The 17,113-nt window shown below is 41.7% G+C and overlaps 1 protein-coding gene across 3 annotated transcripts in view; it reads left to right on the top strand.

Moving 5' to 3' along the window:
- ctdspla (CTD (carboxy-terminal domain, RNA polymerase II, polypeptide A) small phosphatase-like a) overlaps positions 1-17,113 on the top strand; it is a 29,848-nt gene that overhangs the window by 1,401 nt on the left and 11,334 nt on the right. Inside the window, exons 1-3 of one of the 3 annotated variants that reach the window (XM_054622701.1) lie at positions 15,254-15,322; positions 15,497-15,611; positions 16,556-16,588. In XM_054622701.1, coding sequence (XP_054478676.1) covers positions 15,306-15,322; positions 15,497-15,611; positions 16,556-16,588 — 165 coding nt within the window. In that variant the 5' untranslated portion in view covers positions 15,254-15,305. Of the gene's footprint in view, positions 1-15,155; positions 15,323-15,496; positions 15,612-16,555; positions 16,589-17,113 lie in introns of those variants that run through there. The other 2 variants (XM_054622699.1, XM_054622700.1) reach the window with 2 other exon arrangements.

Here is a 17,113-nt window from a genome sequence, read left to right as displayed (position 1 = left end):
CTTCCAGATGTGTAAAAAAAAGAAAAGAAACCCGCCTGAAAACAACAGCTCAACAGCTGCTCCACAGATTACAGAGGCTGATCGAAAACACATTTTCTCTCTGTTGTTTTTGCACAAGAGTCGCCACTTCACCATGTGGTGATGCCATCAGTGACAAATCCCCCCCTCATGAGTCAGGAGCTTTCTAGTTTTTCATTAACTTTGAGAGAAGGGGGGGTTCTCTACTCTGTGCAGGACGGTCACACATTTTTTGATTTGAGTCCAGCACACAAGAAAGTCAGGCTTGAATGCTGGTGTCCACGGGAGATTTCAGCAGGAAGGCATGGCTGTTTGGCGCTTCGGGGCCCTGACATTCCTCTAACAGCACCCATCCCACTGAGCCACAGGGTGCCTGGAGGCCAGAGGGACCAACAACTTCCTGCTACACCCAGTGCTCTGTTAAAGAAAAGGTCACCTTCGTCCATCCTCTCTGCTGAGCAACATTGAAATACTTGAACCACTCTGACTCGTTGACCTCCTGGCTGCAAATCATGAAATAAAGATCTGGACACAAATATGATTCTAGATCAGAAGTGAGGCTTACAGACGTAACCTTAACACCTCATCCTTTTTGCTTGAAGCTACTCTAGGACTGACCTGCAGGATCACGGCGACCAGATCAATTCTGATTTACGTACCACAGCACCTTTCAGATATTTCCTTTTCCCCTCATCAGCTTCCTCTAATCCTGTGGTGCCGCCTTGATAATTAAAACCTCCATAAACAGATCAATGAAAACGATCACTAACAACAAACACACGGCTTCGCTGCCGACCGAAGTGATGAAGCATCATCCAGGAAATTTTGTTAGAAGAAAAACAAAACTGCTGCTTTTAGCACATTTTTTTAATCGCTTGCACAGAGTTCCCACACTTTTCTTGTCTGCAACATCCTGCTTGTCTTGAACAGTAAATCCCAGATGACATGTGGGATCGGACAATTAATCTGGCGGGATGAAATCCAGGGTCAGTAGCGAGAACACGACACACACACTCAAATGGCTGCTGTGATACACAGACACACACACACACACACACACACACACACACACACACACACACACACACACACACACACACACACACACACACACACACAGTATCACCAGGGAGCTTCCTGAATGGAGTCGCTGCCCCCTCACTACTGGCTCCATCAACGCAGACAACAAACAGAGCTTGTTGTCCAGGACAGTTACTCTGTGACCTGCTCGGACTGCGCTGAAGCCACTAATGTTCGCACACACAAACACACACACACACACACACACACACACACACACACACACACACACACACACACACACACACACACACACACACACATGCTGAATATTTCAGAGCACGGGCAGGCTATTTTCAGAGTCCTATCAGTTTCATTCCAAGCAAAGACGTAGTAATTCATTAGAGCCAAGTTTTTTTTTGACATTTGGTCAGGTGGAGAATATATCTTTATGCATTATGGATTATGTTAAATGAGGTGAGGGTTGAAATCTTAATGTGGGTGGTTTCTTTCTTCAGACAGAGCACATGAATTTGCACAAAGTCAACCTTGTCTTAATGTTGGTGGATACAAGGCTATTCTTTGCATGTGTTGGATGTGATCTTTATCAAATAGTTAATTGTGGACACATTCAGACCATTTCTTGTATCATAATGTAGTTTTTTCCTAGATAAATCTGAAATGTTGTGCTGATATTTCACAGGAACCATCACATAAACTCAAAGGAGGCTGAGAAAACCCAAATGAGGCTTTTCATTTGGCAGACCTTTACTTCTCAGGATCTGATGCAATGCGATGCAACGACTGGACTAACAACTCACAGAGAGTCACAGGGCGGCCAGTCTCTGTCTCACTCTGCACATCATTGACGCTTTGGTCTGATAAATTCACAGTCCAACAGGTATCAATGGACGAGCTGTTTAACTTAATCAGATTAGGTCAAATCTGAGTTAAGCTCCTCACTGCTGCACTGTGAGTGATGGCAGACATTTAGACGAAAACAGATTGTGACAGATGTGTTTAGTTGCTTGATCTCCTGGTTGACGCCTTATTATTTTAAGCAAATATTGGCTACTCATACACTAGCCCTCACACACAAATTGTTAATAGACAGCTATTAAGGTCAGGTAAGTTTTGTAAAAATAATAGATTTTTCTCTTCAGTAGATGACTTTCATTCAGAAAGTCATTAAAGCATAAGTTTAATGTTGTTCTATATTTTTTTGTAGTCAGTCTCTCAATAGTTTCTTGCTTACCTGTCTGTGGCTCTTCCAACCTTGAGCCAATTTGTTACTACTAAAGACATATGTCTTAGATTAATACACATATGGTAATTTTGTGAGCTAGTGTTAACAGTATCATGCTGGTGTATGTGGAATAAATAAAAAGAAAGCTACAGTTTGAATGTTTATGTTAATGAAATAATATGTACAAAGAACAATGGCTCTATGGCACAAACAAGCTGCATGCAGTCTTTGGGTACACAGACAACTCTTGTTAGTTTGTCATTGGTTCTGGACTTTTCATGGGCTTTGTTCTTGATAAGAAAACAAAATATCATCTGTCTTATTCATTAGGTTTGCTCTAGTGTTGCACAGCAATGTGTTTGTCAGTTTTGCCTCTTTCACTCAATAGTTCTCATGGAGGAAGTTTTGAAAAATCAGTTTTTTCCTTTCTTTTTTAATAACTGGCTACTGGGGTAAAACAACAAACACAAACTATAATATTTTTTGATTGCATGCGTGGTTTTCCTGGCTGATGCTGAGTAATATGCATTCTCCTGAAGATACATAATTGGCTGTTCCCCCATGTCATTACTCCAATGGCAGCTCAAGGCTGCAGCAAGACAGTGTCACGGAGCCCATTAACGTCCAAGGTACTCTGTCTGGCTTACTACATGTGAATGTCTTTAATGTTGATGAGATATATAATTTCAGAAGAAGGATAGACGACGAGGAGCAGAAGGCATCAGGATTTATGTATGGCATGTTAAAATGATTCCCCTAAAGGCTTGTTGGTCAGAAAATCTTTGCATTGCCAGGAAGAAAACTAGGAGAAAAAAAATACTGAAGCTGTAATTATATATAGTAATCTGGAGAAAAGCCTGGGATTTCATGCACACTTGGCTTTCGAAGTTGTTTCTGGAAGACGCTGCTGGACATTAATAAAGTGTTTATGATGTGTGGACCACACCTGCAGGGCTGTGTGCAGCACAGTTAGGGAGCTACTGTGAGTTTTGGCATCCCCAGAGTCCCTGGCACATCCTGCCACTCCGCTGTGTACAGCACTCTGCTGTCATGACCGGACTCTGCAGAGCAGGATTACGATCTTTTACTCGGCCATAGGTGGCGTAGATTTTCTTAGATATGTTTTCGAGCATACAGTATGTCATTCACAAACTTTCCACCTCTCTTGAGAAACACATTGGATTGCTATGTGCGTACAGTGAAGTCAATATTCAGTGCACCATTTTGACGTAGAGAACGAGGGGGAGAAAAATCACGACTCTGAAGTGCAGGCCCCCTATTACAGATTTATGAGCCTATTTCAGCCAATGCTGCTCAGAAAAGCTGATTATCTGCACCTCCAGGGAAGTGTTGGCGTGTTGGACACATCTTTATTACTTTAGACCAATACCGAAATGGGCAGCTGATTGGGAAGAGTTGAATGTTTTTCTTCCAAGCCTAAGCCCCTTGACTGGTAAGCTTGTTAACTGTGTGGGACTGGCCTCAGTGTGTGGATGAACATGCCTGAAGTGGAAATTTGGGGATTGTATTAATTTATGTCTTTTGAATTCATTCAGTCCCACAACGACAAGCAATGAAATGTTTTTACAGCTGTAAGTAGCAAATAAATGTATTGTTGTAAGTTTGTGTTGTTGTGTTGCTCCGCACAGAGCTTGTTTGTCATTGTAAGTAACCACAATGGACTCGCCACACCGAATTTCATATTATGTATGAGCTCATGGACAGTTAATCATCAATAGTGACTCCCTTAGGTGCTTGTCTCTTGTTTTAAGTTGGAAACAATGCCTAAAAATCATAGTTTATGTTCACATCCCCCTTCCTGATGTCTGTTTTGTCACAGTATTTATTACACAAGTGTTCTTTTAAAGTACTGTCAGGAGAAAAAGCCATAATATTGATGAATTTATAAACTTAGAGTAATCGCATAGCATTTTGAAAAACAGCTTTTTTTCCAAAGAGTTGGATGAGAAATTGATACCAGTCATATCCATAAGCTATAGCCAAGAGACGGCTAGCTTAGTTTCGTTTAGCCAAAGATTTAAAACAAGGTCAAACACTAGCTTGGCTCTGTCAAAGGGTAAAAAAAAAAAAACACCTACCACCTCTAAAGCTCACTAAATAATATTTTATCACATCTTGTTTGTTTAATCTGTACAGAAACTATAAAGTATATAAAAAAAATATGGCGTAAACAAGTTGTTTCCCTTGCTTTCATTGTTTATGCTAACCTAAGCTAGCCGTCTGCTCAGACACGTCATAGGACCAGCCAAACAGATATTTCTTTATGAAGAAGTTTTCATGATGAAAATTATAAAAGTATACTGATATTAGGTCAATTTTTAATGTTACCTAATTTTAAAGAACCAAATATCTTAAAAATGATCCCGCTACTGGGCTATCTAGAAGCTAGCCAAGTAGCAGCCCTATAAGCCTATAATGCCTCTCTTATGCATTTCCTTCATGGTGGACTTTGAACATATTATAAAAATGTCAATTATTTTTGATAAAATGTTGTAACGGCCAAACAATGAGGGTTATCTCCCGTGACAGAGAATGCATTAGGATGATTTTATGTCTGATTTTTCACATCCGCTCACAATACAAAATCAGGTTGAAAAAAAAAATCTGCAAACGTGCCCTTAATTAGGAGGCAAAGTCTGTAAAGATCTATGGATTGTGAGACACAGGGAAGGAGATGCAATCGCGCTGCAATCCGTCCCAGGAGAGGCCACAGGGGAAAAATAGTGTGGGTTGACGCTTTCTTCACTCCTACACTGGCTGACTGTGAATACTTATACCATCACTCTGAATGCAGCTTTACCTGAAAAGAAAAAGAGAAAAGTGTTCACATCGTTGCTGCTCTGAAGTCTCTGCACTCCAGTTTAAAATAGAGCTTTAACATCATTTTACTTGTTTATGAATCTGGTTACTGACTTTATTGTTGACATGCTGCCAGTATGTATGTCCAGTAGAACCCTCAGATCCACAGGACTCTGATCCAGCTCCATTGTTGTTATCACTGCTGTAAATACCCACGGTGCACTAATTCACCAAACAAATTTACTTTTTTGTGAGTTATTTTTAAGGATTTTACAGTGTTGTTCTCAATCTTTTTGAAGGTCTTGTCTCAGATTAGCAGTTTTACTCTGTCGTGTCTCGGTCTCAGACCAAGAGTACTCTTTTGCAGGAATATCACTAAATTGCCTGTATTGTCTTTATTCGTTACCTCATCATTACTGTGATTGCTCCTAGAAAACAAAGGGAAATTCCCACACATAAAATTCACCATTGCAACACCTTTTGATTATTGTATTGTGACATTTCTCATGGCACACTTATACATGTATAGCAATAAAGCAATAAAAGAGGTTAATGAAGAGGAATCTTCATTAGTTTTCTGTAGGTTTTTTTAAGAGAATGTGGATCACTCAGATCAATTTGAGGAGTGCTTATGGTTTGCATGTTTCACATTTTTTCTTAAGTGTGTAATGCATTGTGGGACTCGCACTGGTCTGGTCTTGGACTTGAGTTGGTCTTAACCCCTCAAAGTCTTGGTCTTGTCTCTGTCTCAACACACATGCCTTTACAATTCACTATATTTTTGTGATAGTTTTTTAAATTTTAAATCTTCTGCAGCAACCAACAGTCCTTGGGCAAGGACAGGGTTGGGTGAAAGTATGGAAATCTGGTTTAAAACATTGTTGGGGTTTGTCTTTTTAAGGGATTTACTGAAGGAAGAAAAATATAGAAAAACAGTTCGTAGCCCTTAAGGAAATTAGTACCATATTCCCCTCTGAAAGGTTGTGAAGTTGAAGAATAACGTAGCATAAAATGGAAGAATTTAAGTAAATTGCTTTGTTTCTACACTTGGTTTTATTTAGTCAATTGTTAGTTGAAGCTAAAGCTTTTGAGATATGATTTATTTATTAAATCATATGTTTTAATGTATGTGATTGTCCAGTTTCAAGAAATGTATGTAGATGTGCCTGCTGCACATCAGAGACTCAACACTCTGCTTCTCTGAGTGAGGTATTTTGTTATTCCGTTAGTTGGTTTTGCTGCACACACAATAGAGCGGTTTGGGGTTTTTAGTGCCTCTTTTTATGTCTGTGTGCTTTAGACAGTATGTTTGACTGCATTGTGGGAAAGTTTTATGTTTTAATGTTGCCTTAAGTGTAGCTCATACACTGTGGTTGTTTGTTTTGGAGCAAACTCTACTTCAAAATGTCCAGAATGGGCTTTGAAAAGACTATTAGTAGGATTTCAAGAAGATTATTAATAAAAGGACATTCTGCCCAGTAGATCTCCATCGTGAGCACTGATTGGTTGTGATTGCACTCGTACATAATGTAGTTTATATTGATTTGAATGATAAAATATACATTTTAGTGCGGGATAACAAAATAACATCCATACTAAGCGTCTTGTATCTGTTTTTCAGCTTTTAGCTTAATTGACTGCAGATGTCAGTGGCTTTCAGCCCTTCAAACTTCGCCTAAATAAATACAGAAGAAAAACAACAGACACTCTTCTGCTGCATGCTTGTCGTGTCTCGATTTAAACGCACTGCATTGTTGTGGGATTACATCACTCATGCCTTTCCTGTACATCTTGACACTTTGGCATTCAATAGGCCGTGAATCAGTGACGACCTTTTATTAATGCTTGAAAAGCCACAATCCCTTTGGAGCAAAAGAACCGGCTGCTCTAAAGCCTGTTTCTAACGGGGCTGTTGAGCGTGGACTCGGACAGGCCACAGGCTAGGATTAATTGAGCATCCATCCAGCCAAACAGACGTTGTCAAAACAGATCAATACAGTCAGAGAAAGGTAGGGTTCAAGGAGGAAAGAGTGTGTGTGTGTTTGTGTGTGTGTGTGTGTGTGTTGGGGGCGGGGATCAAGAAGGAAGAGCGTCAGAAAGTGCTCAAAGAGCATCTGTGTGTCTCTTGGGTTGCAGGCAGGTACCCAGCCTGCCTCTGACGAGGTGATGCCCTCTGCATATTTCGCCCTCTTCTGGCTGGCATTCATCACCAGTAATTGGCCATCTAAAAGGGAGATCATGTTTCGTCCGTAATGATTTTCTGTCACCCTTCCTGATTTATGCCGCGTGCCACTTTGTCAGATGTTTGACAGGAAAACATAAAAGGCTTATGCATTTTTAAATCGACGAGGCAAAGGGATAAGCAAATACACAAGTATGGAGGCTGTAATAAGACACAAAGAGGCATTCTTTTTTTTGCCTCTCCAGAGGTAAAGGTGAATACTGTTTAGCTGTGAATCTCATGGGGCACTAAGTAGGACATGCTGTGTGTGGAAATGTAGAGATGAACGCCTCTCATAGAGACGAGGCAGCAACAACACACAAGCAGGGCGCGCACATGCTCCCCAACACACACACAAAAATACATGACCTACTTGTTAGCTTTATTTCCATTCTTAGCAAGCTCCATTTTAATTGATCTGATTTGATGAACAACAAACAATTTGCTGTTTTGAAGTTCAAGGGTGCTTGGGTATTTAAGAGCAAAACTCAAAGGGGCATTCCACTGAATTTAGACAACATGGTTAGTTTACTCGTCATAGGGGGTTTAAAAGAGGTGGTCAATTACCAGACAGGGAGGGTTTACCAATAGGCTGTATATAAGAAGTGGACGTAGTCATCTTGATGCCACTCATTGGTGTGTGGACCATTGTTTTGAAGCCTTTTAAGAGTTCAGCATTTTTGCTCTTGCCATCTTGCTTTTTTGCAACTAGACACAAAAGGGTGAAGCTAAGTTAAACTGAAGGCTGAATAAGACCAAAAAGGTTACAGTAAACCTGTGAAAGGGTTAAAGTTGTAAGACGGCATAACGGACTACCAGATTGGACAAAGGCGTGGTAACGACCTGTCAATCACAAGGAAGCCGCGCCCTAAAGCATACACCTTTATCGTCTATTAAATTTAAAATGAGACCACTGTATTGGAGAAGAATCGAAAGAAGTGATTTAGTCAATTAACTCATGTTTACAATGTTTACTAAGTTGACTAATCTGGTGAGAAGTAGGGTCATTTTCTCATAGACTTATATACAATCAAACTTCTTTTTGCAACCAAGGAGTCGCCCCCTGATGTCCATTAGAAAGAATGTATTGGGCACATCCACATTGGCTCCACTTTGCAGACCTGGAGGTTGCTGCCTGGGTTTACCAAATATATGTTGTTGGTTGCATTGTGGGAAATGTAAGATACAACATTTTTGGAGCTTTACCTGCTTCGATTTTATCTGTCTCTTGTAAGTCCCTGTATTTTATGGAGGATCAGTAGTAAACTGATCCTTCAAATTCCACGCTAACAGCTCAACTGCTCATCTTTCAGGATCAATTTTACAGCTTCATGGACGGCATCTCTGGGGTCTCTGAGTGTACAAGCATGTCTATGCTCAAGTGAAGCCTGAAGACAGCCCTCTAATTTCATCTGACATTAAATCTTATAAGGTTTTTTTAACTAACCGACAGGCAAGGAGGATTTCCCATCAGTCACTGAGCCTCTGGCATTGTGCGCGCAGTTGTAGATGAGAATAGAAAAAGATATATAAATAATAAACTGCCGCAGCCCCAAACAACGTGGGCTGTGTTGCTGCCAGTTGCGTAACTGCAGCAGAATAGTCAGATCTCCCTCATTATTTCTCCCTGAGCTCTCAGTGGGTTAATTCCCCGCGCTTGTCATCTCCCTCATTATGCCGAGCGCTTCAGAAGCAGCAGCCCTCGTCCCCTTGCCGGGGGGATGCATGCGGGATGGCACCGCCACCAGAGCGCCCACGCCGCCGTACCACTGAGGCAGGAAAGCAAGGACAGACCCGCCCACATCTTTGTGTCAGAGTTCACGGCAGCAGCTGCAGGAATTAGCACCCTGAAGTGCGACATACATGGGTGCCAACTGAATGGTTTGGGTGTCTAAATCTCAGCAAACCATGTCTTGACTTCAAATGTAACTGGGTTATGGAATGAATGTCAGTTACATAAGGTCATGTAGGATGCATGCATATATATATATATAAATATAAATCCTCCCAGATAAGTATGGAAATGAAGCCAGAGGGGCAGCTGAGGGTCAGTGAGTGTGACTAAAGGCATCTGCTAGAACTGAGTGCACCTCCACAGCCACAGTCATTTTTACCTCCGGCCTCAGCTGTCTATGTGGTGAAGTAAGGAGGCTTAATGGGAGTTTATTTTATCATACTGTGCTATAACTGCCTTGATGGCCTCACACATAACCCACCAACTCTCGGACCTCGGCAGAGTGAACACACACACACAGGCTGAAGTGTCAGGCTCAGCTCATCTGATGTTACCTAACTCCACTCAGCTGCTTGGATTTGCTGTGTGTGTTTATGTGTGTGTGTGCGAGCAGCAGATAGTGTTCAAGTGTATTGTGAAGCAGAGGCTCTTTGGTGTAAATATCGTAATGGAAGCCGATCTGTTGTCATTTTTATTGCCTCTTTTGGGAGGATTTTCTCTTGTGTGGAAACAATCAATAATCTGTGTTTTGGGATGAACAAAAGAAAAGAGTTAGTGTAATGGGTCGACTTTTAGTAGCTGGATTGGAGGCTCATGGTGTCCACATGTCCAAGTGTGCTTGAGCAAGACACTGAACGTCTGAACTGGCTCTTGATGTGTGGTTGACAATAAATGGAAATGGTCACTGTGAACAAAGCATCCGCTTTAATGTGCGTAGTGTAAAATATATTAATAACTAACCATTTAAGTATTTTTTCAAGCTAAATCTTAAAACTGCCAATGGACCAACATTGTCATCCTTAGAATCATTCTACTATAGCAAGGGTAATAAGAAATCTAAATATTTGCCCCAATCCAGGATTTTGAAGTTGACACCTTTTTGTGAAATTGTGATGGCCATATTTTAACAATAAAGGGATAATTAAAAATGATAAAAGAGATGAGTGAATGTAGCCGCAGTCCCTGTTTAACCTTAAGAATAACATGAAAGTGTCGTTCTTAGCTTCATCCCTATTGTAGGTGTAGTGTATTACTGCAGGGATTCCTTCTACACTGTTATTTTGCTGACAGAGTGCACAACAAGGAGTTCCCCCTCACTGCTTGTCTGTTGCTGTTAGTGAAAGCTGGGCACAGAAACAGCTTCTTCTTCCTCAGGTGCTCCCTCTGCCTCTGAATGTTGTCAACTCAAGACATTAGATCCCAGGCTCCAGGCTAATAGTGGATTACCTTTCAGTGTATGTGTGTAGAGTACTGTTCTTCATTTTGGCTGCAGCCGAATAAGTAGTTTATGCCACATGTTGTTATATAAGCCATTCATTTTTTTTTTTTTATCTTGTCTTCTACTATGTCTCTTGTGTGCACTTTACTCTATGCTGCTGTAAGCCTGCAAATTTCCCCGCTGCGGGACTAATAAAGGATTATCTTATCTTATCTTATCTTATAGACAGCTGGGACCAGTTTTAATGCAAACACCCCAAACTCAAAATCTCAGTGAGGGGAGGTAGGAAATAATCTGAAAAAGCATGCCCACTGTTTGAGGCGATGGAAGGGCTCGTTTTTTGTCTATCGGTGTCTCCTTGCCACTCTGTCAGGAAGGCTTGTTCCTCATATTATACTGTATTTTTGTGTAGCAGAGATAGCATTTAAATCTCTGTGGCAGCTGTTTTATTCTGGTGTATGTGAAGTACCCGGCAGTGCCATTTAAAACCGACCCGTTTTCCATCTTAATTATTTAAGCTGCACATTCACAGGGATCGTTCTCACATTTACCTCAGTGTCCCCCAGGTACTGTACACTTTACCTGCCTGGCTAGTCAACTAACTGCTGCTGGAGTGCAGCTCAAGGTCTCTCACACAGTTGCTATCAATACCAGTGTATTATATAATATGTTATTTCGAACACAGGGATTAATTCTGACATATCAGGTGGGCTCACGGTCGGACCAAATGGGAGGAAAAATAAAGCACAAAGTGAATCAAGTTCAAGTTATATTATTACTAATCAGCTTTATACCTTATGATTTCCCAACGGCTCGGGGGTTTAAAACCTGTGTGATTATCCAACCGCTACTGTTTATTAACTGATCTGACTTTGTTTTTTGTAGCAATGTTGGAATAGCATTTTTCAGATCTCAGCAATTAACTTTGTGAGCACAATTTTGATAGTTTTGAACAGTTGTGAAAATAAGATCCAAGTTGTAATAAACCTGAATTAACCTTAACTTTTTGCCCTGCTAAATTGCAGCATTTACCTCAAAAGTGATGAATGTCCTGACATAAACCTTTTAGACGTCAATCTAGCAGCTAAAATTAAACCTACTGTCGTATTTCAAATGTGGCATGTTGTGTTTTGACTGGTGGCTTATTTTATGTGCTTTCAAAGCTACAGTAAAAAAAGAGGCCACCTCCAAAAGTCTTGCGCTAAGCCGGGGATCATATTCCCTCTCGGAGCTTGGCATTAGTCCACGCTGTGGGTCACGGGGTGATTATCTCTTCCTGTCAGGAATGCTGAGAATTTCCTGCGTTTTCTCCCTCTTCCGGCCTTGTTAGTGGTTGTGCTTTAACATGTGACAGAGATCCTGGGCCCCGGCTGGTTCTGATTGACTGGAGAGCCTTTTATCGTTGTTACCTAACGTTTAGCAGGAGCACTGCCATAAAGGGATGTGTTGTTTTTTTTCCAGCTCTCACATCAAGGGAATATGCTGATCGAATGAAGTGTATTCAGTGGGTAAATAATTCTGCACCTGCTCTGAAATGGCTTTGGCCTCATATCTCTCTCTCTCTCCAGGGAGCTTTTGTTAGATACAGTGAATCCACATGCATGCAACACCCTTTACTTAGATTTTAGTGAGGTGAATCTTTTATTAGCAGAACCGCAGACTGTCAGCTGATTCCTGGATGCTTTAGTGTCTCATTTGACTGATTTAACTTGATGCTGTGTTAATGCAGGTCAAGGCGCTTGTTTTTTTTTAATGGTAAATGTTGCACTTTAACCTTTCGCTGTTATTCTCAGAGCGTTACTCTGCAAGGCGAGTCGACTCCGGTCACATTCCTGAGCAAGGACATTGAAAGAAAGAAGTTTGTGTCAGTCTGTAAAATATGCCGTTTGTTGATAACCACGCACGTGACCCTTTACCTAAACATATGAACATGGGCTGCATGTGTGTGTGTGTGTGTTTGCTCGGCATCCGGCTGCAGTCAACTCTCAGCTATGTTGTTTGTGTCAGAGGGAGAAAGAAAAGCTCTGTTTGTGTAGGGTGGTGGTGCAGTAAGGGGGTGGAGTAAGAATCAGACTCAAGTATAGGCTGCCTCGCCTCAGTGACTCTCCCCACCCATTCTACGCCCTTTTCTACCATTCCAAGAACCCTCTTCCTTCCCTCTCTCCCGCTCTCCCACTCCCACCTGCTTTTTCTTGGGGCCGGTTTCAGGGGGCAGCAGAACAAGGCGGGAAAATGTAGACGGTCTCAAAATGGAGGCGCAAATAATGACATCATGGAGTTTGAGGCCAACTTTAAGGGGAGGACTCCGGGTCCCTCCAAACTGGAAACTTACTGAGTTAAAAAGTCCAATTACAGCCCTTTATTTTACTACTAGATAGTTTGTGTTTTATTTGTGTCTTTAAGATTTCCTTTGTCACCACCAAGGCAATGGAATAAAACGCAATTTTGTTTGTGGAGCTCACCTTATTACAAATTACACTTTGAAAATGCCCAAAAAATGATTGTACATTTTTGTACCACTTTCTAATAATGCTCTTATTAGAGCTCGTAGTCACCTATAAATGATCTTATTTAATAACCAATAACAAAGACATAGATACAGCTTAGAAACAACAAAGGATATTCCACTCACGTAAAATTTAAACAAATCTGCTTTACCAGTTCACACGTATTGGCTGAGCAAACCTTTAAAATGTTGTAGTTGATTTTCTTTAAAGGTCGTGCCACAATTTAAAGTTTGGCATATGTATTTCATTTCACTACATTAAGCCCCTGTGACTTAACGAGGCTTCCTCGTGTGTGTGTGTGTGTGTGTGTGTGTGTGTGTGTGTGTGTGTGTGTGTGTGTGTGTGTGTGTGTGTGTGTGTGTGTGTGTGTGTGTGTGCGCGTGTGTGCGTGATTGGTGACCTCACTCTTATGGGGTTAATGCCTTCGGTGTGTGTTGTTTTGCCTTTTCTCTAATCAGATGAATTCCTGTCATGTTCAACGGTTAATGCTTTCTCTGTAATTAACAGTTAACATTCAAGTTCAAAGAAATATAGAATGTATACTGCTAGTTGGTGTACTTTTATCAGTTTGCTGTACCAGGACAGAACATCCCCTTCAATCACCATGCAGGCTTTAAGTAACACAGCATGTTGCCTTCCTTGTTCCGACCATATAGCTGTATTTGTTTAGCGGAGTGTTGCTTCTCAGGGAACATCTATCGGGGAAGAGCATGAGCCACGGCGAGCTCTGGACTACAAAGACAGAAGAGAACAAAGAAGAAGAAGAACTGCCCGCGGACTGTCAGATCCAGTCGGAGCAACCCAAGGAAAGATCCAGGAGTCAATCTGAAGGCTCTAAGAACACGAGCAGGCTGCAAACAGCCTCAGCATGCATGGCTAACTGGGCCGCCTGTGTCACACGGCTGTATGAACACGTTAACAAGACGGCAGGGACGCTATGTGACGGCCGCTCCGAGGCACTGAAATGATGATTCCAGCTAAAGTCAGACACTTCAAAGTCCTGAACAGATTTGGGATTTCCATGCCTGGAAATTACCTTTAAAAGCAATTAAACTGGCAGAATTTCTACTTCAGGAACACCTCAGGATAATTGTGCTGTCAGATTTGAGCCTTTGTACTGGAGCTGCCCAAATTTCTATTTTTATTCGCTCGTCCTCATGGACCGAAAATATTTATAATACAATAGTGTGAAAGTAGGCCATTGGCTTCAGAGACAGGGAAGTTGGAATGATGTAACCAGGGACTTATATGTGTATGTTGTTTTCTCCCCGGAGCTTCGCAGCCCTCTGCCACTGATCAACTCTTCTTCCCAAGCATGTGAATCTAGTTTCGGTTATTTTACTGTCAGATATATAGTCAAATAAAAGAAATGTTTTTGCATCCAAGCTGTTTAAGATAAAGCATCTCCTGTATGTGTACAGTGGTGTTCAGTCTTTTCATTCAGGGTCTCTTTAATGTGAAAGGTTCAACATTTTCTTTCTTGTATTGTCATATATTCTGCCTCTTTCTCTCACATATATGATATTAATCTGTCTGTCTCGCTCTCTCCGCCTTTCTTGATGTTAATTAACTGGACTCCCTTCCCAGAGGGCACTTTGATGACGCCTATTTTTGTCCCTGTACTCCCTCGCTGTGTTGTACAACTTACATCTCAGCCCTTTCTGTCACGATAATGTGACGATGCATGTGAAACACAGTCTATCGGCATCAGATCTGTCGTTTTTTTCCCAAGAGGTTGCTTTGTGTTAACATAAACGCTTTAAAATATGATACCTGCTCTTAACGGGTGACATTGCTGTGAAAAGGAACTAAAGCAGCACTTGGTTCAAAGTCAGGAGAGACATTTTATGTCTGATAAAGTGATAAATATATATCACCTTTTGGGTGTTATACTATATAATATACTGTATATATAGTATAATAAAACAAAAGTGGATATTTGTCCTCATTCAGTGCTTTTCCTTTTATTACTTTGAGTACACTAAGCAGATATTACTGAGATATAAAAAAAGAAAAAGAAATGTCAAACAACATGCAGGATTTCTACATGTAACAGTATTTTTACGGTGTGCTATTGCTGAAATACTTCCTCCCTCACTGGCTGCCATATATGCAAATAACCTGGCTCTTTCTTTCATTATCTCTTCCAGTCTCCCAGTCCAACAGCAGCCTAAAGAAGCATCGCAGCCGGAGCATTTTCAGCCCTTTCTTCTGCTGCTTCCGCAACTACAATGAATACCACGTGGAGCCACCACCCGCCAACAACAAGACACTTTCTCTGCCTCCGCCGCCAGAGGAGAATGGCAGTCCTCCCAAGGTGAAGCTTTTTTTTCTCACATCATTCTTGGCCGGATCCCAAATTGCATACCATTTGCATCCACATGACTGAAAAGGAAACCTTATGGGAATTAGCTGATATTTTAATAACAGGAATCCTAGTTTTGCGTGCAGAGGTCCAGTTACGAGACATATTTGTTTGGTTTTGTTACAGGGAGTTCGTTAGGGTTTGCCTTTTCCTGCAGAGAGCTGGTGCTGAGGCGCTGTGCAGCCTCGCTGAGCTCCCTCCACAAATTTTTCCAGCTGCTTCAAACCCGCTGAACCCAGAGGTTGTTTACCATTCACTGCTTGAAAACACGGGCTCGCTTCCCATCTCACATTCTTCGATATCTGCCTACGCACACAACCACGCACACAAAATAACACACCGAGCGCAGAGCACACTGAGAAGCCCCCCCCACACACACACACACACAGTCCCTCGAGTTTTACCACATACCCATGACAACACATGTACACACACACATGCACACACACACATGCTCTAATCCCCATAAAGTGGGCCTTGTGTGTGTTCGGTGTGATGGATTGCCGGGCACCCACGCCTCCCCCTCTCCTCACACACACTCTGACCAGTGTAGTGAGGATGTGTGAAGCGAAGGTTTGGGCCACGGTAAAGGGAAAAAGGCGCCAAAACCCCCCCGAGCTCCTCCGCAAACACGTTATTCTGCTGCCAAGGCAGGTACGCTGGGCTATAAATGGAGCAACGTAATATCACATTTCCAATCCTGTTTACCTGTAAATGTCTCTCATTCGGGGGAAGGAATGTGTGGCCCTTTTACAGACACTATACATGTGGTCAGCGCTGACCCACTCCGGACCCCCAACTTCACAAATGAGTTCCCAATAATTTTAAGTGAACCTCCTGAACCTGGCGAACCTCTCCATAAAAAGCCTTGTTATAACGCCGGGCTGATTTTGGAGTCCCTCCCAGCAGCGTACTGCTTCTGGCTTTCTGGCCAGACATGTTTGTTACTATGGCAGCTCTGTTTGTTTTTGAGCGAGTTGCTCTCACTATCACAGCCTGTACTATTCATCCCTTTTCTATGTATCTCTCTCTCTCTTATTCTCCCCTGCCCATTTGTTGATTACAATATAGGTGTTGTCGCAAAGATTTTTTCACAGTTTTGCCTTTGCTTTTTTTTCTGTTTTATCACCCTGTCTCTCTCAATCTCTTCCTCTTTCTCTCTCTCTCTCTGTTTATTTTCTCCAGTGTGACCAGGTCCAGGTCATCCCCATCCCCAGTGTATGTATTATTATCTTTCATTTTTTCTTCATCTCGCTCCATCACAGTTACCTCTTCCCTCTGCTGTGCTGTGCTTCATCATTCTAGCTGCATGTGGATGTTGGCACAAAGGTGATTCATTTTTTTCTCTCCCACCGTCCCATCCTGATAATCATGTAGCTTTCAAGGCTTTGCTTTGTGCTGCTTACGCCTAGAAGTAATCCAAATCCATTTATTATCATATGATTTATATCAGGCTTTGTCCTTTTGTCCGTTTCTCCCGTGTTCCTTCAATCACTGGAACAGAACATGAAATTGATTTCCTTATTGGATCAGATTCATTGAATCTTATGCTAGACCTTTACAGCTCCACTTTGGATCAACAAATGGACGACTCGCCCTGAAAAGAGTTGATTAAATTAGGTATTTGTTGGTATTGAGCAAAATTACCATGTGATTATGCACTCAGGGGTCAATGAACTACTGTCTGTCCATTAGAAGGGGGGCTTGGTTTCAATGGTTTGTACTCTGTCAGAAATTCACTTT

Source organism: Anoplopoma fimbria, chromosome 21 (assembly GCF_027596085.1).
Source record: "Anoplopoma fimbria isolate UVic2021 breed Golden Eagle Sablefish chromosome 21, Afim_UVic_2022, whole genome shotgun sequence".
In the NCBI taxonomy this organism is placed as follows: domain Eukaryota; kingdom Metazoa; phylum Chordata; class Actinopteri; order Perciformes; family Anoplopomatidae; genus Anoplopoma; species Anoplopoma fimbria.
This window is presented reverse-complemented; position numbering and strand designations above follow the sequence as displayed.